The sequence below is a fragment of the Lithobates pipiens genome, unplaced genomic scaffold, assembly GCF_037356315.1.
Source record: "Lithobates pipiens isolate NorthernLeopardFrog02 unplaced genomic scaffold, aLitPip1_a1.2 Scaffold_13, whole genome shotgun sequence".
NCBI classification, from domain to species: Eukaryota; Metazoa; Chordata; class Amphibia; order Anura; family Ranidae; genus Lithobates; species Lithobates pipiens.
Window position 1 is genome coordinate 121,505,372 of NW_027507718.1, and position 26,794 is coordinate 121,532,165.

A 26,794-nucleotide genomic window follows, 5' to 3' on the forward strand; every position below is an offset into this window, starting at 1 on the left:
CGCAAGGCACTTTAAGTAGTGAGTGGAACTTAGTGCAGGTGGAGTGTAGGACTGTGTTCTTGGCTTCCCCTGGAGTGCTGGGCTCATTTACTAAGTGCACCCCTGACCATGGAACAAGGGGCTTAATTCAAGCCACTGAAGATGGGTAAAGATTGTTACAATTTTTATTGGTATGTTTGCTTGTGGATTTGAGGCTGCATCATAAAACTGTATCTCTCAAACAAACATTCATTAAAAAGGTGTGGACGTTGCTTCTGGCTGGAGTGACGTTAATTACAGGGGATGCCTAAGTGTAAGAGCCTGAAACATCGGGCCAGAGTTGGACCTTCTTTGGTGGACTTCACCCCACAGTTGGACCTTCTTTGGTGGGTTTAGCTCTGAGTGAGGGAGTGTGTTTCCCGAAATGCCTAGGCTTGCCTATTGAAGTGAGGGTTTGGACTTGGTGACATCGCCCCGCAGTTGGACCTTTTTTGGTGTGATTTGTTTGACAACGCTATTATAGGAGCATTTTTGTGAAGATCTTTTGGTTGTTTAGAATTTTAATAAAGTGTTGTTTGGTAATGCACTAGGCCATTATGTTGTCCTGTCTAATTTTACGTTATTCACAAGCAGTGCTTAAGTGGAAGCACCTGAAATGGGCCAGTACACAGTAAGGCTACAGGCAGCTGGATTGGTGCAATCCATAATAGGATGCACTGGTGGGATATACAGGATTCTGAATACAAGTGTAAACCTGGTCGGCCAGGAGTTGGTAAAGGTTAATCCAAAGAAGTGTACTCTACTGTCCTGGGAGTAGACCCTTCAACCTCAACATAGCTTTTCTATGTGATCATAAAAGAAAAAAGAACTTTGCACTTTCAAACAAGCTTGCAAGAGGAATATACCACAAGATCCCTCAACCAGAACACACAACATAGGAGTCAGAATGCAAGGCTTGGTGAAAGCGTGACTCCGACTACTCTGGACCAAGGGGTTGGTGTCTTGGGGTTATGGCCGGCCATCTATACAGATGTTGGGCAGAACAGTAGTTCGGCATGGGCTCAGGCAGGTACAGTGCTAGAAAGCAGAGAGCCCTGTACTTCTGCAGGCCCCTCAGTGGTGAAGTGACCTTGTTGGACCCTAGGGCCCTGCTTACACAGTGAGAAGCTGGAAAAGAGAGACTCCCTGCTGTACATATCACAGTCTCATATTTGGACTCCTTGAGTAGTAAATTAATCACATTATTTATATGTTAAAATGATTGTATAACCTCACCTTGTAAAACAGCCCATACTTTTTAAGATGAAAGGCACATTTGTGTATACAGAAGATATAAAAAAAATATTATAAGTGATCACATTCCTGCTGTTCTCAGCTGCATAAGAGCTAGGGGAGGGGAAATAGCAGCACACTGAGCTGAGTAAATGGCTGTGTAGGGGAGAGAGGGGGTGTCAGGAGAGGTCTGATCATTGGCAAAGAGCAGGCTGAGTTCCCAGCACAGATAGAGAAATAACCACAGTGAATTCTGCTTAGTGTGGCCAGTTTTTAATAGGAAAGCAGAGGGGCTGACAGGAACACCAGAAGAGATTTCACACAAAGGAAGCAGTACAAAGAGAACAGGATACTTTTTCATACAAGTACATGGTACAGCAGCCACATATCAGGAATATGAAATGTTGGGTTTACATACTCTTTTAATTAAAGATTTAAAAAATACATAGAACTTGCTGTGTCAGAACTTGGGCTTTAATGTATACCAAACAAAACCCTGATTACATTTGTAGGCAGCCACTTAGAAATAGAAAAGCCTGTAAAAAAGAAATGTGGTTGCTGTAACTGCACATTATGAGACAGATCGGTATGTAAATGCAGACTTTGCGACATGAGTGTGCTAATCTGCAGTCAGCCATACTAACATACATGACCTTTTTTATCAGGGAGAAATTTGTCTGTCCCTGCGTTTCCCAATTACTGTTTATCTATAACTGGAAATGGGATCACTACCTGATAATTAAGGACATAAATCTGAGTTATAATTAATCTGTGAACTGCAGCACTTATATATTGCATACCATGTGACCTGTAGGAACACGTGCAATGGTCTGACACTGAAGGCAGATGTTCAATTTATGGAACTTTAAAATTGCTTCAGCCAGTAGGAAACTCTTAAACAGGATATAATTACCTATCCTAGCCAGATGAGTAATCAGCCATCTCCTATTGTATTAGAGAGGACAGTACTGTGGGATAGGGAATAGATGTGCGGGGTCAATTAGCACCATAATTGCTATGGAGTCAGGATCTGCATATAAGCAAGACCTTAAAAAACCTTATTGCTTGCAGTAAAGCTAAAGTGCAGGGGACTGTACTTTAAAGGGGGGGGGGGGGGGCCTGTGCTGTAAAGGGGACTGCACTGTAAAAGGGGGACTGTAATGGGGAGGGGACTGCAAGGTAAAGGGGAGACAGTGATGTAAAGGGGACTGCACTGTAAAGGGGGGACTGTGATGGGAAGGGGACTGACTGCACTGTAATGATTGCAGTGCCCTTTTACACTGTGCTGTATTTTGTCCCAGCACATGCCAGTCACTGGCCCGGCTGGGCTGGGATTCGTCACAGCACTTACCGATCACCCTGTCCCGGGCCCATGATTGACTGACGGCACCCAGTGATCGACTCTGATCTTCACCCGAACACAGTTCTTTGCGTGTAAACAGTACAGAGATGTGCTCATTGACAGGGGATCTCGTTGTTTTTTCACTAGTCAGATTGCCTGCCGCACTATTGCAGTCATTGAGCAGAATGGCAGCGCAACTACAGTAGCCAGATACACACTGTGCAGACTGTGGCTTTGTGTAAAGGAATCTGATCTCAGCTGTGTGCTGTGTGGGGATCAGGAGTTCTGCTGCCTGTGCCCAGGCTTTGTGCAGTGCAGGGATGGGAGAAGGAGCTCAGCAGCTGGGCACAACATCCATAAAGGAAGCGGAAGGTGGGGGTCTTTGGGAGAAGTGATACGAGTCAGCCCTACCTATCTTTTTTGTATTTCCTGAAAAAGAAGCCATTGCATTTATACATATCCTGCACTGAAGGGACGCTGCTCGGATTGAGAGAAATCCCTGGCTGAAGTCTGAAGGAAAACTGACACTTCCGGGAATATCAATCTACTGGGTCCCTTGCAGTGTTCTCTTGTTTCTCCCTCTGACCTCCACATCATTATAGGACCTGGTCCGCTGAGCACTGCGGGGAGCCCTGAAGTTCAAAACTGCTTTACTTTTCACTTCAGCTGGGGATTTCTTACAAGCAAATGGAGATATTTACTAAAAAAGGTGCACACAGAATCGGGGGCAGCTGTGCATAGTAACCAACTGGCTTCAAAGAACCGTTCACATTGTCACAGCTTCAAAGTCGCACGACTTTAAATCCGACATCCCTGCGTGACTTCATCGTGGCTTGCATATGACTTATTCAATAGAAGTCAATGCAAGTCTTGTTGAAATTGCACCAAAATATTGCAGGTACATTTTTTAAGCCCAAGCAACTTGAGTAGCTCCAATTAGAAGAGTTCATTGCCATTAATGGGGTGCGACTTGTAATGCGGCTTTGAACTCTCAACCGGGGCTTAAACCAAGAAGCTGATTGGTTACTATGCACAGCTGCACCACATTTTGTGCGCACCAGGTTTAGTAAATCCCCCTCCCAAAGTGTCAGTCAGACGGTGTGAGGAGTGGGAATGGTAAGTAATTATTCACTTGTTTCTGTTCTGGGTATGACTATTTTGAATTTCAGTACATAATAACAGGGTTGCTTTAACTAGAGACAAAGATAAACCATGTCACATTATATTGTAATAGCTAAGGTGATCATTAAACTAAATGTAAATGCTGATGCTCGGGTTTCTGTGATTTGTGAGCCAGGAATAGCAAGTTTCAACCCCGCCCAATTACATTATTTATGAAGGCAGGAATAGCATTTGGCTAATTACTTTGTCTAAAATAAATGTGTACAGTACAGTATATAGTTTGGGAGTCTTTTGTTTTCAAAAGAAATAGAATAATGGAGTGTTACTTATTGTATGCCTTCAAGGACTGTAGTCTAAAACAGGGGTCTCCAAACTTCAGTCTGAGGGCCAGATGCTCCCCTTTGCTAGCCTTCACCCGGCCCTGGGAGCACTATTGAGCCCAGTGATATGAGGCACTATTCCTCCCACTGACAACAACAATGAGGCACTATTTCTTGCACTAATACCAATGATGTGCGAGAAAGGGGGGCGTTTGGGACTTTGAATGAGGCACATATGTAGTGTGCCTCCATCCCTGATTCAATAAAATGAGAAAGGAGATTGGGACTTTAAATGAGCCTCTCGACATTATGGGGGTATGTAGTTGAAAAAACATTTTTTTTCAACTACATACCCCCATAATGTCGAGAGCCTCATTTAAAGCCCCAATCTCATTTCTCATTTCAATAGCAATGATGGGGCACTACTCCCCGCTTCTACTGACCACCAACACTGATGCTATGTTTATTCTCACTGATGCTGGGCCCGGGGTATTTTCTGTCCCCACTGGCCACAATCCAGCCCCCTAAAGTCTGAAGGACTATAAACTGGCCCTTTTGTTTGAAAGGTTTGAAGATCCCTGGTCTAAAACAAAACATTTTCTAGAATATATGATGACCGAAATGTTTAAAACCCAACCTCAAGATATTAACAACAACCCTCCTCTAACTCTGGTATGAAAACAAACTATCCAAATGCCCATTTTACATACCCGAATTGGTGGCCATGTGTTGCTTTCAGCCCGACCTTTCTCTCTTTATCTGTTTAGTTCCTTCTTCAGGTGCCCACATCACTGTCTGCATGATGTGGACAGCTCCTATTGGTAGATGTGACACATGCCAATTCCTCTCCCATAGGCTTCCAAGGCAGGAGAACTCATGGGGGTGGTAAGGGGAATAGTGCCCAAGAAGATAACAAACGGGGAAAAATATCTGGTCCTCGGGGCAGGATATTAGCTATGCTCATAAGAGGAAACTGTGACTTTGATCCATTATACTGCAAAAACTTCCATGTTTGAAATCGGCATCGGGGAGGTAACTGGTGCACAATGTACTATTTAAATTCAATTTTTGCCTGGCGTTGGACTTTAAATGTTTAAAATATAACCTATTAAGAATTTTGTGCAAGATTCTGATGCTGAAAGAGAAACGCCTAAACCAGGTTATATTTTTGTTATAGACTTGCTCAGCTATGAGATGCTGAAAAAAAGGGGCCACACACTTTATATATTAGTTTTTACTTGTGTATAATTGTAAGAGGTATGGGGATCCAAGTTGTTTTCCAAAAGTGTGTTGGCGTAATGTTATGCAGTATGGTCTATTTAGATATATCTTTGGGGTAAAGTCTGGAAAGTCAATATGCCGCATAGTAACTTTCCACCAAAGGCATATCGGTTATGCCCCTGGTTACCAGGTGTTGGCACTTTTGTATTGAAGGGTGACAGCAGCTCTATTTGTTTTCATTAAACTCTGGTGATCAATACTAGTTCAGCGGAGGACAGGAAACTCTACTGCCAGTCTGTCAGTGCAGGGAAAATATGAAGAGAAGTAGAGCAGTATATACTGGCTATAGTGAAAGGGTGGTCCTGAGCTTACCTAAAGGGTAACTCCACTTTCCTGAATAAAAAAAAAAAAGAATAAAAAGAAAATTGTATATCATATATAACTGCTACACAAGCCGTGTTTTAATTTAATGTTATTAAAAATTACCTTTCCTCTCCAAACTGCAATGCTGGAATTTTCTGTAAAATATGGGAACCTGAATTAGTTATTTACATCATTGGTGTACAGAACTCCCCCTAAAATGTAATACAATTTAGATTTAAATTCTTGCAGCATATATTGATCGCCCAGAGGGAATTGTTACTCTTTAAATTCCTGAAGCAACAAATTGGCGGACAATATGACAGCTACAAGTGAGCAATTGTGACACTATATGGGCAGCAAATGGACAATCATGACAATATGGGGGTTATTTACTAAAACTGAAGAGTGCAACGTCTGGTGCAATTCTGCATAGAAACCAATCAGCGTTTTCAGGTTTTATTGTCAAAGCGTAATTGAACAAGCAGAGGTTAGAGGTTGATTGGTTACTATGCACTGCTGCACCAGATTCTTAGTCCTCCAGTTTTAGTAAATCTCCCCCTATCCAACAATGACAATCACAGCGACAGTAGCAAGAATATGAAATGCATATTCCATATTTTAGTCCTGCTGCTTCCTCTCCATTGTGGACATACAGTACTAGTTCCAGTATAAATGCTGGGACATGTAGTTCCATGCTAGAACTCATAGTTCTATAAAATACATAGACCTAAATGTATCAGACCTAACAGAGCAGTCCAAGGTATGGACTCGATTTTTCCCTTCTCAGTCCTCTTTCAGAGGGAGCCCTGTTAGTAAAAGCTGCTGTTTGGCTGCAGTAACTTGCTCCTCACTATGATATGATATATAATTCATGCCCTCTCTGGCAGGAGCCTATATAAGTAGTGAGTCTAATTTACTGTGGTTGGAGTATAGGAAAGGGGACTGTGTTCTTGGCTTCCCCTGGAGTGCTAGGCTCATTTACTAAGTGCACCTCCGACCATGGAACAAGGGGCTTAAATCATGCCACTGAAGATGGGTAAAGATTGTTACAATTTTTATTGGTATGTTTGCTTGTGGATTTTAAGGCTGCATCATAAAAACTGTATCAAACATTCATTAAAAAGTGTGGACGTTGCTTCTGGCTGGAGTGACGTTAATTATAGGGGATGCCTAAGTGTAGGAGCCTGAAACATCCGGCCACAGTTGGACCTTCTTTGGTGGACTTTACCCCACAGTTTGGTGGGTTTAGCTCTGAGGGAGTGAGTGCATCTCCTAAAATGCCTAGGCTTGCCTATTGAAGTGAGGGCTTGGACTTGGTGACATTGCCCCACAGTTGGACCTTTTTTGGTGTGATTTGTTTGACAACGCTATTATAGGAGCATTTTTGTGAAGATCTTTTGGTTGTTTAGAATTTGAATAAAGCGTTGTTTGGTAATGCACTAATTTTACGTTATTTATAAGTCGCTGATCGCAGTCATTAATAGTATTCAAATAATAAATAAATATTCCAGTATATATTCCATACATAGTTTGTAGATGCTATACCTTTCACGCAATATACACTTATTGGGATTTTTTTTTTTTTAACCAAAGACATGTAGCAGAATACATTTTGGACAAAAAGAGCTTAGATTTTTTTTATGGGATATTTTTTATAGCAGAAAATAATAATTTTTTTTTTTAAATGTCATTTTTTGTTGTTTATATAATAATAAAAAATTGATCAAATACCACCAAAATAAAGCTCTATTTGTGTGCAAAAAAAAAAAGTTTTACATTTTGTTTGGGTACAGCGTTGCATGACTGTGCAATTGTCAGTTAAACTGGTACAGTTTTGAATAGCAAAAAAATAGCCTGGTCATGAAGGGGGGTAAAACCTTCCGGAGGTGAAGTGAGTAATCAGCATAATGCAGGATAGTTATGTATAAACATTAGAGTTAGATTTAACTTAGATCTAACCTATAGATCTCTATTCCATGTACTGAAAGGAAGCAATATCCGCTTGGATATCTATCTGGTGTTATCCATGCATGTATGCATTTATTTCAGTTGCATTCTGTCTGCACTGTAATTTGCACTCCATTTACACTACATGTAGCTGGAATAAGCGTTCCTGCTTGTGATTTTCAAAGTGCGATTCTCATGTGGTTCTATGTGTCCTGCATAGGGCAGCCGATTCACTTGAATAGGCTACCCTAGGGCTGTTTCTCACCCAAAAGCAGCTCTTGCTTCTTTTATGGGCAACAAGCTTCACGTGATTTTTAAAGGCGTATTTTTCTGGGTTTGCCACCTGATTCTGTCTCTGCAAAATCACACCACATTTGGGTTGTCATTTAGAAAGAATGCGTGTTTTGCAGCGATTGCCATGTGATTTGGAATTGCAGGTAAAATCGTGGCGATTCTGCCTTTGATTCCAAATCGCAAAGTGTGAATGGGGCCCAGATTCTTGACCTGTATCACCAGACCCATAAGCATATGATGAGCTGGGAAGCCCTCTTCCCTGTTTGCCTTACCGTTATTAAGTAATCTTCCCTTTATTTTCATTCCATTTTAACTAAAATGGTACTAATATTGATACTCCAATTTGAAAGTCACTGGGGTTGATTTACTAAATGCAAATAGACTGTGCACTTTGCAAGTGCATTTGCACGAATTTTCCCCAGAGATTAGTGAATGCAGTGAAGCTCTGCTGATTTCCATCATTCAATTATGTACAGCAGTGGCGGCCAGTCCATAGTGGGCGCAGGGGAACCCCCTCCCTAGTTTGCACGCAGGGCTCCAGACTCATAGCTTTCTCTGAGTTTTTTTTTTTTTAAGCACACGATTAGAGCCTGAGGCTCTAATTTGCTTGAGAAAGGTTGGGCTCGGGTGCAGTTCTCTACTTGTGACACTAGAGAATTAATATTTGCTAATGGTTTCCGGCTTCTTCTCCACTCCCCAATCAGGACAGGAGGTGGATCTAAAGAAGACTGGTTTAGCCGGGAAAAGAAGCTGGGGAATCCATGGTGCTGTGACCCTGGAGGGGTGAGAGCGGACCTGGGGGAGGGGGTTTGTTTGCTGCCCCCCAAAAAAAGTTTAGCACCAGCCGCCACTGATGTTCAGCAAATGAGTTTTTTTTCAACTTTCCTTGCCCTGATTGGGTATTCTTTACAAATTGAAATTTCATCAGGTGTCGCTGATCTGGGGAAAATGAATGCAACTGCATTTGCAAAGTGCACAGTCTATTTACCTTTAGTAAATCAACCCCACTGTTTAATTAAAAGTCAATTTGTAACCTGCAGAATTAATGACAAGCTTATTTATCACGTGTTTTTCTAGGTACCACAACATTGGGATTCTGGTACTTTTTCATCATGATGTTAATGACATAGTTTTAGAATTTTCCAAACTAAACGTCTACTTCAAAACAAGAGGTGGAACCTACCACAGAGTGAACAGCATCATTACAGATATTGGATCTGTCCTATTTAGCGTGAGCTGGTAAGGTGATACATTTTTAAACCTGTCGTATATATGTGACCTCTCACATCAGCTGCTAAATATCGAATTGTTTATATAGTTCTACATAGTGTCACATTCCTGTCCCTACAGGTTCTGGTTCCGACTCTACTGGTTTCCTATGAAAGTGCTTTATGTCACTTGTTGTTCCAGCCTTGAGTCTAATCCAGACATCCCTTTTTATTTCTTCTTCAATGTTCTCCTATTTGCACTGACACTTATGAATATTTATTGGTTTCTGGTAAGTACGCAACTTTGTGACAGTTTCTTACACAAACTGCAATGACTTAATTTCTCAAAACATGACATTAATATTGCATGTTTCTGTTCGATTGTATTTAAGTAAATCTGAACAAAAAATTTTTTAGATTTTTTTTGTACTTGCCATAAAATCCTTTTGTTTGAGGTTATTGTTGGACATAGATTCCTCTGTTCTTTAAGATTGGGTTATACTGTCATCTGTAGGAATAGGTACAAAATAAAAAGTCAGCTCCTGCTGATGGCAACATTGAACAATGTGCTCTATTTGGGCTTTAATTGATTTTATTCAAGGACAGTCAGATGTTAAAATAAGGGTTTATGTACAAATAGACATATACATACAGTAAATTTGAATTACAAGGGATAGGAAAAGGGTAATGGGTCAAAGGTAGTAAAAGGGAGAGAAGAGGTGGTTTATTCTGCAGCTTGTATATTTATTCTCACTACAACTCTCTCACACACAATGCCTCTGTCTATTCTTGGAACATGCCCATTAGGTGGGTCCCATCAAATCATATCCATGTTTGGGGGACTATGGAACCTATCATAGGAGCATGTTAACTTGTTCCCACACCTTGGAAATCCAGGTCAAGATAAGTCTAGAGACCTGAATTCTGCAGATCTGTGATAATGTTATCTGGGTTATACCAATAGGGTTTATGGGTTTTATTTTGTTAATTTTCTTTTTATTTATTAGACTTGTACTGTTACCCTTTTGTGCACATCTCCTTTTTATGTTCTGTTTCGAGGGCTGTATAGGCACACCTGGGGTCCCCCTTATCCATTTATGGGGTGGACCTTGGAGGAATGAATTTGCCCATGCCTTTCGGATATGTTTGGTGCCACTGAACTCCTCCCTGTACAGGTAGGCGGGGGTTAAAGCTCTCCTATACCAGTCACTAAGAGAACATGTCACCTGCCCGTGCTATCATATAGGGGGAATTATTAGCAATAAAGTGAAATGAAAAAAAAAATTAAAAAGTGTTAAAAAGCAACATCGAGATCTATCATTAACACCTCCATTATTGAGGCGAACTATAAAGTGCTATTATGATAGTACTGGTTAGACTGGTTGTGGTCAGGAGGGGACAATGCTTCACATATGGTGAGAGTGCCCCACAGTGGGGCATTTTTGGATCAGAGTACAGTGGTGTGAAAAAGTGTTTGCCCCCTTCCTCATTTCCTGTTCCTTTGCATGTTTGTCACACTTAAGTGTTTCGGAACATCAAACCAATTTAAACAATAGTCAAGGACAACACAAGTAAACACAAAATGCAATTTGTAAATGAAGGTGTTTATTATTAAAGGTGAAAAAAAATCCAAACCATCATGGCCCTGTGTGAAAAAGTGATTGCCCCCCTTGTTAAAACATACTATAACTGTGGTTGTCCACACCTGAGTTCAATTTCTATAGCCACACCCAGGCCTGATTATTGCCACACCTGTTCACAATCAAGGCATCACTTAAATAGGAGCTGCTTGACACAGTAAGGTCCACCAGAAGATCCTTAAAAGCTACACATCATGCCGAGACCCAAAGAAATTCAGGAACAATTGAGAAAGAAAGTAATTGAGATCTATCAGTCTGGAAAGGGTTATAAAGCCATTTCCAAAGCTTTGGGAATCCAGCGAACCACAGTGAGAGCCATTATCCACAAATGGCGAAGACATGGAACAGTGGTGAACCTTCCCAGGAGTGGCCCAAAATTACCCCAAGAGCGCAGCGACGACTCATCCAAGAGGTCACAAAAGACCCCACAACAACGTCCAAGGAACTGCAGGCCTCACTTGCCTCAGTTAAGGTCAGCGTTCATGCCTCCACCATCAGGAAAAGACTGGGCAAAAATGGCCTGCATGGCAGAGTTCCAAGGAGAAAACCACTGCTGAGCAAAAAGAACATCAAAGCTCGTCTCAATTTCTCCACAACACATCTTGATGATCTCCAAGACTTTTGGGACAACATTCTGTGGACCGATGAGACAAAAGTGGAACTCTTTGGAAGGTGTGTGTCCAAGTATATCTGGCGTAGAAGGAACACTGCATTTCATAAAAAGAACATTATACCAACAGTAAAATATGGTGGTGGTAGTGTGATGGTCTGGGGCTGTTTTGCTGCTTCAGGACCTGGAAGACTTGCCGTGATAAAAGGAACTATGAATTCTGCTGTCTACCAAGAGATCCTGAAGGAGAATGTCCGACCATCTGTTCGTGTACTCAAGCTGAAACGAACTTGGGTTCTGCAGCAGGACAATGATCCTAAACACACCAGCAAGTCCACTACCGAATGGCTGAAGAAAAACAAAATGAAGACTTTGGAGTGGCCTAGCCAAAGTCCTGACCTGAATCCTATTGAGATGTTGTGGTATGACCTTAAAAAGGCCGTTCATGCTCGAAAACCCTCTAATGTAACTGAATTAGGACAATTCTGCAATTCTGTGGGCCAAAATTCCTCCAGGACGCTGTAAAAGCCTCATTGCACGTTATCGCAAACGCTTGGTTGCAGTTGTTGCTGCTAAGGGTGGCCCAACCAGTTATTAGGTTTAGGGGGCAATCACTTTTTCACACAGGACCATGATGGTTTGGATTTTTTTTCACCTTTAATAATAAACACCTTCATTTACAAATTGCATTTTGTGTTTACTTGTGTTGTCCTTGACTATTGTTTAAATTGGTTTGATGTTCCGAAACACTTAAGTGTGACAAACATGCAAAGGAACAGGAAATGAGGAAGGGGGCAAACACTTTTTCACACCACTGTATATCATTACATTTTTTCGCTCACCTAAGTTAATCTGATCAAATCCCTGAAACATGCATTACTAGGCAGCATAGTGGAAGAGGCCCCGAGACATCAGAGGAGACTCATCACATATATTTGTGTCGGCTAAAATCATCATTGCGAGGTCTTGGAAATCATACCTTTTGATCAGCTTAAACAAAAACTCTCCTGGATCTAACGGCAATCCTTAATGACAAAATTAAGCTGTTTGAGAAGGTATGGGATCCGTGGAACAAACATCTGACTTCCAATCCCAGGACCTTGCCCACTTACATTGTTATTTAGACAGTGAAGGTTGGAGCACGGAGCTCCCTACCCCCCTTCTCCCCTTTTCTCCCTCTCCTTTGTTCCCTCTTTTTTTTCTCTCTCTCTCGCCTCCTCCTTCTCCTTCCTTGGCCTTATGGCTTCCTTTTTCCATTAGTAACTACGCTGCTTCCTTATGATAATTCAGGGATCAGGTTTGTTCTAGTAGTTCATTTGATGTGATCGTCTCCCCATGAGGGAGGTCAAAAGCCATGGAATGTATGACAAGTAAACTCTGGGTTTGACCCAGAGAACATATTTATTACAATTAGGTAAGGTACAGATAACATGCTTTGGCGTAGAATTTTGGTGGCTGAATGCCTTCAATCTGGAAGTGGCCACAAAATGTTACCACAAATATGGAAATGTACAACTGGAGTGAGACCAATGGTATTGAGCATATAAATCCTTAAATCTAATCTGATTAATGGTACACTTCTCTCGCTTTTATAATTAACAATACCTAGGTACTCTCCTCTATTGTTTATGTTTAGGTTATCCCTTATATTTCCTTATAGCAATGGAAAAATCTTCTTAAGTGTCAAGCTTTCGGACTACTATTTGTGATTGATTAAGGCCCCTTTCACACATGCGGACGATATGTCCGTATTTAATCCATCCGTTTGCGGATGAAATACGGACATACATTCATCCCTATGGGATAGCGGGTGTCTGCGGATGAACATCCGCAGACACCCGATTTCCTCCGCCTCCGCAACAGTCCGATTCTGCAGACGGAGGAAAATCCTATTTTCCTATCCGTCTGCAGAGCGGATTGGATGAACACGGACACACGGTCCGTGCTCATCCGATCCCCATAGAGGAGAGCGGAGAGCAGACAGGGCGGTCCCCGCACAGTGTGCGGAGACCGCCCTGTCCGCAGCCGGCTCAGCGGGGACAACGGAGCGATCCCCGCTGAGCGAGCGGATCATCACGGGGCGGATCATTACTGATCCGCCCCGTGTGAAAGAGGCCTTATCCTTTACTTTTGCTATTGTCAAAATCTTCAATAAAAAGGATTGAAAGAGAAAAAGTGTTAGAAAATGTACATTTTTGCAACCCTCGGTCTCTCTCTTTCTCTGCCTCTTCTTATATATTATCGGAGTCTACCGTGTAAAATGTCTTGTGGGGTACAGAGACTCCCTAGCACCTGGTAATCTGGGTCACCATTTCATAGGTATATTATCTGCATTCTATGCTTGCAATGGATTTTTGCTGTGTTGACCTTTCTATGTGCAGGTTTCATTTTAGACATGCCTGTGCTGAGGTATCTGTACTTACCCGTGTGTTATCTTAAACTTTCAATAAACTATTGAAAAAAAATAATTGTAATTTTAATAAAACGACAAAAACATTTTTTAAAAGCAACTTTGTTGCTCTACGCAAACATCTGAATGCAAATGTGCATGTACATGTATGTGCTCATGTTAGGTACCATCACGAGAGCAATAATTCTAGGGCTAACATTCTCAGTTGACTCTTAAATGATGAGCTGTAAAGGTTTTTGAAGCATTGCTTATAGACAATGTTGGGTACTGTAATTTTGTACCATCTCACAGTTGCACAAGGTAAAAAATGAAAAATTATAATATAATAAATAAAACTATTTTTTTTTGTCCTCGTGCTCACAACCTAATGCAAATGCATGCATAGTGTGTACATTTACCTAAACATGTTAAATATCACTGCAAGAGCAATAGTTTTAGGGCCATCATTCACAGGTAACTCTAAAATGATATCCTGTAAAGACTTTTGAAGTGCAGTTTATGGACAATTTTGGATGCCATCGTATTTCACCATTTCGTGGATGTGAATAATTTTAATGCCTAACCTGTTTGATAACTGTTTATTTGATGCAACTCCATCTGTAGGCTGGGTTCACACATGCTGCGGCCACGGCTCACAGCAGAGGGTCTGCTATGTCCATTTTCACTGATTCACGTGTGAATCAGGTCTGAATTTTTGCCGGAATTTGCACCTAATTCCGAAACAAAGACGCACAGGAGCTTTTCAAATGTGGACTGCGGCTGCCCTGGAGCTGTGTGAACCAGCTCCATTGAGAGCAAAGCACACTTTCCTGTCTGTCATGTGAATTGAATGTGGGGAAACCCACAACCAATTTGCATATATGTGAACCAAGCCTTAATATTTTATCAAAATGTTGGTATTATATTGTGTCTGTATTTACTAAAATTCATTTTAGTGTCATTTTTTTCCCTGAAAATATAGTTTTGATGAACAGTTACACAAACATTGTCCACCATAAAGAAATTGCAACTGCCACAGTTTTGTTCTACATGGCCTGTATATAATTGTTTGCAGATTTAAAGTCAAAAACAAATGCAGATTTTAACATGTGTACAAAAAAAGAAAAAAATGCTCCAGTAGAAAAGTTGGTTAAAGAAGAACTATCACTACAACTTAAAAATACTTTGTGACTACCCCAGGGAACCCAGTGCATCTAGCACCTAGTCCTTTTTGGATCTGCTCTGTTGTTTTTGAAACTATTACTAAATAGTTATTATTATTTATAACATTTTATTATCACTGTGAATGCTGGCTGTAGCTCCACCCTGACTTAAGCGCAAAATGTGGGTAGGAGGTATAGCCAACCCTCACCTCTTCTTCTTTTTGCCGTGTGTTTCCAGCGCAGAGTAATGTGCCCATGGATTACTTTATTACTGGCACATTACTCAGTACCCGTCATCAGGTAATCCAAATACAAGAAGTACAGTAGACAAGAAGCACAGTGCCAATTAGTGCACTGTACGTGGTTACTGTACACTTATGTTCTGTACAGACATCGATTTTGTTCTTGTACAAAAAAAAGATTGGGGTCTGCTCTCTCTGCCAGTGTGCAGACTCACCTCTCCTCTGATCTATATCTCCTGTCTTTCATTCTGCTGCCAGAGAAATGCTGTAATGCCGTGTACACACAACCGGAACTTTCCAGCAGAAAAGGTCAGACGGAATCATTTCATCGGATATTCCAGCGGACTTTTTTTATTTTTTTTATTCTGACACCTAGAAATAAAACATGTTTTAAATCTTTCCGACGGAATCAATTCCTATTGGGAAAACTGTTCGTCTGTATGCTATTCGGACGGACCAAAAATGACGCAAGGGCAGCTATTGGCTACTGGCTATTGAACTTCCTTTTTCTAGTCCCATCGTACATCATCGCATTCTAAACAAACAGACTTTGGTGTGATTGTGTGTAGGCATGTCCGTTTCAGCAGAACTCCGTCGCTTTGATCAGCGTTGTTGGACAATCATTTAGAGAGGTGGGACAAAATCTATGTTACTTAGCAAAAACACAGCCCTGGGGGGCTCAACATTTTTTTATTTATTTATTACGATTCCATTTCTTTTGATGACAATTAATTCTATGGCTTTTACAGACTAGAGTGGTATTGCTGCAGATGTTTTGAATAGACTAGAATTTAGCAGATTAATTATTCAAGGGGGATTACCACCTGACACAAATTCCCCCAGTAATTCTTGCTCAAAGTGGAAAACTTCTTTAATATTTTTATCTGCCAGCTCTGTGTCCTATACCACTTTCCAGTGGCTATATAAACTAGAATCTAAGACATAAATATAAAAAAATAAGATATAACTGGATAATACCATATGCAATTGACTATGGTGATTATATTCTAGATATAGTTGAAAATTGAAATCCAGGAAGATTTAAAAGACACAAATTAATGAAGCTCTGTATTTGTTAATACATCATGTAGGCTAAGTTTACACTTGCAGATGCAAAAGTAAAAACTGACGGTTGAGCCTCATTTTATAAACCCCCCCGCAAGCTGCAAAGGCAAGCGGACAGGGTTGTATACTACAACGTTTGCGATGCTTTGCTTCACAGTGCAGTACAGAAGGTAAGATATCCCCTGTCTCATTCAACAAGAGATACTGTCTGCCGAGCACGACCCATTCAAGTAAATGGAGATCTGTTGCAACACAGTGGTGAAGGCTTTTTGCCAGTGCCAGCACGTCCATATGGAGCCCAGGGGTGCCGTCCCTCTAAGCCCTTGTACACACGGTCGGACATTCTGACAACCAAATCCGTCGGATTTTGTCCGAAACTGTTGCATACACACGGTCGGACAAAGATGTCGGAAAATCCAATCGTTCAGAACGTGATGACGTTATTTCATTACGACGGGACTACGTTCAGGCTAGTAGCCAATAGCTTTGATGTAGGAATTTGATCTGAGCATGTGTGGCACTTTGTCCGATCGGAATTCTCTACACATGATCGGAGTATGTCCGATCGGAGCATTTTGTTGGAAAATTTTATCAACAAGTTGGAAAACTTGGTCCGTCGGATACTCCGACCGAAACAGTCCGATGGAGACCACACACAGTCGGAATATCCGACAAAATGGTCCGATCGGACACATTCCGTCGGACTCTCTGACCGTGTGTACAAGGGCTAATACATGCGTCCAGCCCCTAATCTAAATGCAGGCATCAGACGCATGGTTTCCAATGTTTTTTTTTTCTGAAGCACATGATTAGAGCCTGAGGCTCTAATTGGCTTCAAAAAATGTTGTGTGTGACAATAGCAAATTAATTTTCGCTATTATCTTCCTGATTCTTCCCCCAGCCAATCAAGAAGCAATTCCTGTGACCCGACTGGCCAGGGAGTCTTAGGGCTCCCTGGTCAGTGGTGTCTCAGAACACACTTCCGGTTCGTCGGTAGGAGAATCAACGGCTCAGCTCTTCATTCCCCCTGACTGCAAAGGTAAAGGTAAAGTGGCAGCACAAAAATAGGATTTTGTTGCATTGTCAAAAGAAATGAATTTGAAAGACTTTGGTCTTATACAGTATACAGCATGTGATTCGACCCTTCCAGGTAGGGGGTGCGAATGCGCTCCTTGGCAGCTCGCTTCCGCTGTGATTACACAGCGTAAGCCAATCAGCTGGTGTATCTTACCCAATTTCCTCTGGCTCTATATGTGGGAAAAGGACATCAATTTTATTTGGGTACAGCATTGCATGATTGCATAATTGTCAGTTAAAGTAACGCGGTGGCGTATGGCAAAAAATGACCTGGTCAGGAAGGGGAGATAAGTCTTTCGGAGGTCAAGTGGTTAAACAATGTGAGCCAGACTTCTAGGATAATAATAACAGAGTTGACTGTTGTAGCAGTGCTTTAGCATATAATTGCTTATCCCATACTTCCTCTCGTTTCCCTGTGATTTCCTGCCTAGTTGTCCACAACTGTCAGTGAAGTTCATGCAGCAGTAGATTCCACAGTACTCCAAAGTACTTGTGCTATGGAGCTTTAGGAGGCTGAAGGGAAAGGTCACAAAGTGGAATTTTAATAAACAATAGAATGAGGTAATTATGGATGTTTAAATATTAAAGTGAGGTTATATGTAGTGTTACTTGTGTAGACAGCTTGGGGGCTCGTAAATCTGAATTTGGGTGAAACAGCTAATAATCTTCATTGTATGCACTTTGTTTTACATTGAAGGTCTTCTTTCATTGTATACTCCCTCATTTAACAATGAATGTTTTGTCATGTGTTTGGCTGAATGTTGATTTCAGCATGTGGGAAACAACCATATATCAATGCACAGTGTGTGTGCTGGCTGAAGAAAAGAATCAGTGAGTATTCTTTAATCTACTGTTTTTGAATATTTCACGTTCCAGTGGTTATTAGTTTGGGGGAAGGGAGTAGGTTATGGATGTTCTTCGGTCTAGATTTTTATGATTATTACAGGCATACCCCACTTTTAAGTACACAATGGGGGTTTATTTACTAAAGCTGGAAAGTGCAAAATTAGGCTCGCTTCTGCATAGAAACCAATGAGCTTCCAGGTTTTATTACCAAAGCTTAATTGAACAAGCTGGGGTTAGAAGCTCATAGGTTTCCATGCAGAAGTGAGCTTGATTTTGCACTTTACAACTTTAGAAAATAAACCCCATTGTGTACTTAAAAATGGGGTATGCCTTTATTTGAGCAGATGGGGATCATGGGTAGCTATCAGTTTGCAGGTGCTCATCTGTATAGCCTGCCTATGATACATGTGATCAGATAGAGCTCAAGTGGTTGTAAACCCTCACATATACCCAGTGAAGAGAACAGACACAGATGATACACAGGGATGAAACAAATCTCCCTACATACGTTTTACATGTATATCTGCTGTCTTCAGCTTTATATACTGTTTAGAACGTGCAGATCGTGTTAGAAATCTTGTTTCCTCATTCATCAGTGGGTGTGGAGTCTGGGTCTGATTGGAGGAAAGGCACACCCCCCCCCCCCCCCCCCCTCCACATAGGCAGAGGAAGGAAGGAACATGCAGAGCAGTACTCTGAATAGATAAGCTCTCTGCTAATCTTTCTCTAAGCACCCTCCCCCCGACACAAATTTACAGCTGCTGTTATCTGATGTATCGGAGAACTTGTCAGAAGTGACTCTGCTGATAACAGAAGAACAGAGCAGCAGAAAGACACAGCACTTAGATCTTTGTAGAGAGAAAAGCACTACAGATATAAGTGCCAAGGTCAGGTTTCATGAATGGGGTTTATAACCACTTTAAGTTGGAACTAAACCCTCCTCTTCTTTCCAGCCAAGGAACCTGCCATCTTAGCCTCTGTTTGATCTGCAGTTGCAATAGTGGTGCACATGTAATCAGTTATGACACCAGCCATTTGATGGTTTGACAGTTTGGTTGAAGGCACAAGGAACAGTTGTGTAGTGGTTAGCACTCTCACCTAGCAGTAAGAAGGTCACTGGTTCAAATCCCAACCATGACACTACCTGCCTGGAGTTTGCATGTTCTCCCTGTGCCTGCGTGGGTTTCCTCTGGGTACTCCGGTTTCCTCCCACAATACAAAGACATGCAGGTAGGTTAATTGACTTCTGGCTTCTGTCCAAAATTGGCCCTAGTATGTGAATGGGGACCTTGGATTGTGGGCTCCTTGAGGATAGGGACCGATGTGGGTGTAGCAATGTACAGGGAAAGGGACAATTGTAGACACTCACTCTGGATGGACTGGTGTCTTTATTCAACCTAACAAACTATGAAACAGTTATAGTTATCAGTTACAGCATTTAATAGGGAATTATAGAGTGTAAATCTGTATTTTTTGCTAGAAAATTACTTAGAACCCCCAACATTTTTTTTTGTAGCAGAGACCCTAAAAAATAAAATGGTGGTTGTTGCAATATTTTATGCCACACTGTATTTGCTCAGTGGTCTTTCAAATGCAATTTTTTTGAAAAAATAAATTTTAATGAATTTTATTAAAAAAACGTAAAGTTAGTACACTTTTTTGTATAATGTGAAAGATGATGTTACACAGAGTAAATAGATACCTAACATGTCATGCTTTAAAATTTGGCACGCTCGTGGAATGGCGACAAACTGCAATACTTAAAAATCTCCATGGGCAACATTTAAACATTTTACAGGTTCCTTGAGTTACAGTGCGCTAGAATTCTTGTTTTCGCACAAACGATTTGTGGCGATACCTCACATGTGTGGTTTGAACACCAAGTACATATACGTTAGCTTCTGTGCGCAAACTCAGAGAGGTGGGCGCTTTCAATTTTTTCTCATTTTACTTTTTATTTAAAAAATTTTATTTTTTTTTATCACTTTTACTCTTATTGTAAACAGTCCTTGTAATAGAAAAAAGCATGACAGGTCCTAATAATTGAGAGATCTGGGGTCAAAAAGACCCCAGATCTCTCATTTACCTTGAAAAGCAAAAAAAAAATGTAATTTTGACTTTAAGAAGAAGAAGAAAAAATCCCTTTAAGCCCAAGAGGCAGAAGTGACATCAGATGTCGCTCTGGTCCTCCAAGGGCATAGAGCTGAGTGGGGGCTATCTTGCCCTCATTCGGCTCCCTGCCTAGGCATCTGAGGGATCAGATTGGCTTCGGGCTTACTGACGGCTCCGGTAAGCTCGGAGACGACTGGGAATCGGCTGGGGGGGGGGGGGCGCGACACCTCTCCTGCTGCCTATAAAAGTGATCTTCTGTTGAATCCGCCACTGGGACTACTTTTATATAAAAGCTGACTGCTTGATTTAAAAAAAAAGATACCAGGGTTTTGGCAGCTACCTGCTGCCATAACCCCAGTATTTTACATCAAAATGATGACATACATTTACAGTTAGGCAGTTGGCAAGTGGTTATAGTGGGTATGGCAAAAAAATGTGCTAGCATGTGCTACAGTAAGTATCTCAGAAAAAAAAAGTGTAAACAAATGACCAGTTTTACCCTTGTTCAAAGTGGTACCTACAGTACATATACAGTATGTGCTTTTGGAATTTTAAAAATAATTGTGGAAAACCTAAACTCAGTGCCAGCTGTAAATTCAGTAAACATTCATAATTCAGTAAACCAATGTGCCAAATCCTAATGGATAAATAATAAGAATTAAATTCATACGCTAGTTTTAAAAAAAAAAAAAAACATTAAAGTGATAAGTGCTATAATTTATGAGTCCATTAGTGGTTCAGCAAAGTGATGTGTTGAAAATATAAGTTGTTAATATGGTGCTGCAAAAGGATCACAGAAAACCATGCGGTGTGCCATGTCTTCACATATGCTCCCCTTCTTTTGCTGCACTTACCAGAAATCTCTCCCCACCAGCATTCACAGCACCACTTGGCTGTCTATGGATTCCAGACCCAGTGAATTGACTTTCACCTTTCTCCTTACTGCCACTGCCCCATAATTGTCAAATATATACAGAGATAGTAAAATCAAGCTCCATATCATAATTCCATTGAGCAACTATATTAAAAGATAAAGAGCAATGCACTTACATGGGTAAAAATTGATAACAAGCATGAAAACCAGAAAGTCTGGGACGTGATGCAGTCCATGAACCCAAAACTGGAAGTGATGCAATGATGCTGTAATCTTCAAAATACACGTTTCATCACAACGACATCATCAGGAGTGGCACAATCTTGCTTCACTTCCTGGTATTTACTATATTGTAGCCTCCCTGGTGGTATGATTATGTCAGATTTTTGCATCTCAAAGCGGCACAATTGTTTTGCATAGAAATTTAGCGTTTTATATTGTAGGCCTGTAATTCTTAGCAATAACTCACTTAAAGTGGTTGTAAACCCTTACAAACCACTTTGACCTACAAGTAAGCCTAGATTAAGGCTTACCTGTAGGTCCAAGAAATATCGGTTTATAGGTTTATAGGTTTAGGAGATATTTGCCCGAAAACAGGCACTGCTGTCTATGGCGCATGCGCCGTAGACAGCGGCGCGCAGGCGCACTGAGCGCGGCATTCTCAACGACGGAGCTGCCGTGCGTGCCGGCTCCCGTGCCCATGCGTGGGAGTGACGTCATCGCGGCTTCGCCGAATGACAGCGGCGCAGCTGCGAGACCCCACCAAGAAGATGGATGCGGCGGACTACAGGGGACTGCGGCGACTTCGCTGGCTCCTGTGTCAGGTAAGTGACACATAATGGGCTACTATGCGATGCATAGTAGTCCATTATGCTTTGCCTTTGCAGGGAATGAAAGAGGAAGTAAACTCATCAGGGTTTACTTCCTCTTTAATTCTGTCCAAACAAGAGTCTGGTAGATATCCCGGGTATGATCAAGTTTGAAACACAAAATCATAAATTATAATATAATAAATAACTATAAATAATTATAAAAAAAAATATATAATAATAAAATGAATTTCCCCACGAGTCACTATTGCTCAATTCTGCAAGTGTTCTAATTTACTATCGCTGTTTTTTAGCTGGTCTAAAACCACTTTGACGCTTTTTGGTTGCTATGGTCAATCTCAAGTTTTCAGGCAGAAAGAAGTGTATATATAATATAAAACTGCATGCAGGGCACTGGACAAAGCACTTCGGACAAAAAGGAGGTGAAATGATTTCATACAGTAATGTAATCTGTAAGATTACACTGTACTGTATGTATTATGAATTGAAATTTTTGAATTTGCCACCAGGCTCCTCCCCCGTACATCGTGGCGCTCGCAGGGAATGGAGCCCGGCACACAGAGGCATCGGGCAGAGGACAGAGCCCACGGTCACATTGGGGGGAGATCACAGGATCCTGGGGACAAGGCAAGTACACTGCACCAGGGTTACCGCTAATGGTAGTGAAATTTAACCCAGAGCCACACTCGGGAAAACCAGCAGGGAGGTTAATATTGACAGGTTTCTGGTCACTTTCTACAGGAAATGAGCCCAGTGAATTGCATTTGTGGCATTTATGAGATGCTGCAGAGAGAAGGTCTGTGTCGTTAGGGACATACACATTGGAGTTGATTTACTAAAGGCAAATTGGCTGTTCATTTTGCAAAGTTTTTTTTTCCTCTCCTTTGCTTACTGAAGGGTAGTAAACATTCACTTTGCGAAGAATACCCAATCGCATGCAAGGAAAATTTTTGAAAAATTTATTTTTCCCTGCACATGATTGCATAATGAACGTACTTAACCTCCCTGGCGGTATGATTCAGTCTGGAATTAGGTGCTGAAAGCGGTACAATTATTTTGCACGGAAATCTGGCTTTTATTTTGTAGTCCTGTAATTCTTAGAAATAACGCTCTTAAATCTGTTCAAACCAGAGTCTAGCAGACATCCCGGGTATGATAAAGTTTATAATATAATAAAGAATAATAAAAATTATTCAATAATGTAATGAAATCCTAAAACACTGAAAAATTTACACTTTTTGGTTGCTATGGACAATCTCCAAATTCCAGGCAGTAAAAAACAGTATTTATAATATAAAAGTGCATGCAGGGCACTGCACAGACCACTAGGGACAAAGGGGGGTGTATTTTTTAATACAGCACTGTAATCTGTAAGATCACAGTGCTGTGTGTGTTTAGTGTGTTTTTACTTTTTTGAATTTGCCGCCGTTCTCCGCTCCCGTGCGCCGTAACGTCGCAGGGAATGGAGCTCGGCGGCATTCAGCACTGTGAATCGAGCGGAGGACGGCTCGATCGCACAGCGCGGAGGACATCGCTGGATCCAGGGGACAAGGTGAGTAATGCTCCCTGTGTCCTCCCCTGCATCGAGTGAAGCCATCCCGAGTCTGGCTCGGGGTTGCCGCTCCTGTCAGTATATTCCTACCCCGAGCCAGACTCGGGATTACCGCTAGGGGGGTTAATGAAACGTAATGGATTTGATTTACTAAAGGCAAATAGACTGTTCACTTTGCAAGGGAATTTTTCTTTAGCTAAGGTGACAACCTGAACAGCCTATTTGCCTTTAGTAAATCAAACCCATTAAGTTATTCCCGTGAAAGAACAAATTTTTCACTTGTACTGTAAACTAACAGCTGACACAAAGGAAGGTACAGAGCCAGATCATCCACAAGGCAACCTCGGAAAGACCCCGTGCCTGAATAATGTCTAGAAGTCCAAATACAACTTTCATACTGCCACAGTAAACCATGGGGGTAGTGCAGTTGGTCAAAGCTCTGCATCTGCCTGTCCAATACAGTCTTACAGGCAATGCAAATAGGACAGATTCTCTGTGCCTACTGCAATCTGTTTCAATGTCAATCAAAGAGATAGGGGCCCCAAAGCGGATACCTTTCCATGGTTCCCAGTCTGCCCAAATCGATCTTTCGGGAAGGGTAAGAAAGTAGGAAATTGATATGCAGACAGGAAGCACTTTCTCAAGAAATGATGTAGTTATTGCTATTATACAAGCTAACTTTCATAAACTGAGATTTTTAGGGGGTATTATTAAATATTTTCACTTAGCTTTCACCCTATAGTCACACATTATTTTTAATTCTGTGAATCTAGGGTGAAAGTTGTGTAAAAAAAAAAGTGTTTAATTTGTACAGATTTGTTTTAATATATCTATAGCACATGCTATTTGCAAAGTTGAGAATAAGTATTACTTAACACACTTACTTAACCTTTTTTTTTTATAATTTTTATTAAACATTTTCAAATATGAGATAAAAACCGTGGTACACTTTACAAATTCAGAGACATAGAAGAAAAGCCTCCATTCAGATGAAACATACTGTGACAGTGCTAGATCCTGCCACTGTGTAAATGTAGGTAGAGAGAGCATGGGGTTCTTGTGAATTGAGAGTGAAGGGCTCCAGAATGAAGCAGAAAATTGTGGTTTTTCAGCTTTCTCTAGGTTTTGTAATTCCCAGATTGGACTGCAGAGTTCAGAGACTTTAAAGAGCTTTGGGTGGGAAAATGCCTACAGCATCCAGGTCTTGCTCCATTGATGGGACAGGTGTGCTCCTCCCAAAAGCCAGATGGTCTCAAGCTAGGAAACAAGAGGGTTTCATATAGGTGCCAGGGTGCGGGTTTATGCAACAGGGAACTGCAACTAAAGACAGCTGAGACAGCTGCAACTGTTGTACATGTGCATAGATGTGCTGTTATATGGTCTGGACTCTGGAGGACCAAGGCAAAAGGCCTGAGCGGTGCTGCTGTAAAGAAAAGGAGCCAGAAGGCATAGTATTATTTTGTCTTTTCCTGGTTTTGCTTTGAATGTTGTATGAATGTGTATGCTGTGTATGAATCATGATGTAATGAACTTTATTTTTTTTCTAAAATAGAATTGGGTTGACAAGCCATAAGACATAGGCCTGACTCTACTACCACTAATTTAGATCCCCCTATATCACTATACATAATATAATTCAGTAGCGAGTCCAAAACAAAAAGCATGGGGGGAATTGAGGGGAAAGTATAACTGGTGGTGAGAAGCATGGGTTCAGGCTGTAGGCACCAATAAACGAAGGTTTTCACCAAGTATTCTACAGGCCACCTGTTGAGATATGTACTATACTATGTGAGGCAAATGGACTCGTATAGCGCTGGGGGTATGTGACTTGTAAAGAAGGAAAAGTGGGAAAGAAAGAAGGAAGAGAACAAATGGGAGTGGGGAAGAGGGGCTTTGGGGGTGGGGAACCTGTTAGAGCTGTCTAGGTCAAATCACATCAAAAGAGAGGATCTGTAGTGTGGCGCAGTTACCATAGAAACAAATCAGCTTCCAGGTTTTGTGAAAGCTTAACTGAGCAAGCTGAAGGTAGAAGCAGATTGGCTACCATGCAGAGCTGCATTCGAGTTTGCACTCTCCAGTTTTAGTAAATCAACCCGGAAGGTACCGTATTTATCGGCATATAACACGCACCCCAAGTTTAGGAGGGCATTTTAAGGAAAAAAACTTTTAGGAGGGAAGTTTTAGGAAAAAAACTTACATTTAAATGCTCATCAATGCAGCCTTATCAGTGTCCATCTGCAGCCTTGTCCATCATTACAGAATGCTCAGTGCCATTTGCAGCCTTGCCCAGTGTCATTTGCGGCATGTAAATAGCCTTGACTAGTGCAGTTTGCGGCCTTGCCCAATGTCATTTGGAGCACTTCTAAATTTCCTGGCGCTGAGATAGACAGAGCCTGTGTATTCGGCTGTACTCGTCTCGGCTCGTCTCGCAGTCCCGCCCAGACTGGGCCGAGCCGAGACTGAGCCTAGCCGAGTACATAGTACACTTGGCTCGGCCTTTTTCAGCATCGCTCGCTCCAGAGACAGCAGGGAGGCGGGACGGCGGGACTGTGAGCAGAGCCAAGCACACGGCTCGTTCTTTTTCGTCGGTGCTCTGTATTTTTCAGCGCAGCTTGCTCTTTTTCCGTTCACAGACAATGGGGATTGGCGTATAACACACACTCACGATCCCCCCCACCCCCGATTTTAAGGGGAAAAAAGTGCGTGTTATTCACCGATAAATACGGTACTTATGTAATTTGGTGTTGATTTATAACGAGGCAAGCATGCCCATGTTCACTTACCTAATTTTAATGTATATCTTTTTAACCACTTACAGACCTGTGCATGACCTGACGTACCTGTACATCAGTCTGTGCATGAGATGCACCGTGAGAGCGCATGGCCACGGGTCCGGCGAACTTGATGTACAGAGAGGCAGAATGGGGATCTGCCTATATAAACAAGGCGAATCCCCATTCTGACACGGGACAATACTGAGATCTGCTGTTGCTATTGATCAGGAACAGCAATCTCTGTGTTGTCCAAGTAAGCCCACCCCCCATACAGTTTAGAACACACCCAGGGAACACAGTTAACCCCTTGATCGCCCCTAGTGTTAACCCCTTCCCAGCCAGTGTCATTTATAAATTGTTCAGTGCATTTTTTTATCACTGATTACTGTAATAACGTCACTGATCCCCAAAAAGAGTCACTTGGGGTCAGATTTGTCCGCTGCAATGTCGCAGTCCTGCTAATATTTGCATATTGCTGTCATTATCTGGAAAAACAATAAAAAATACATTTAAAAAAGTCCATAAATCTATCCCAAAGTTTGTACACGCTAT

The 26,794-nt window shown here is 41.5% G+C and overlaps 1 protein-coding gene across 1 annotated transcript in view; it reads left to right on the plus strand.

The window, feature by feature from the left end:
* Positions 1–26,794, plus strand: part of CERS1 (ceramide synthase 1) — a 100,122-nt gene that overhangs the window by 65,867 nt on the left and 7,461 nt on the right. Inside the window, exons 4-5 of the mRNA XM_077475478.1 lie at positions 8,938–9,099; positions 9,211–9,358. Of these exons, the coding sequence (XP_077331604.1) occupies positions 8,938–9,099; positions 9,211–9,358 (310 nt within the window). The remainder of the gene's footprint in view (positions 1–8,937; positions 9,100–9,210; positions 9,359–26,794) is intronic.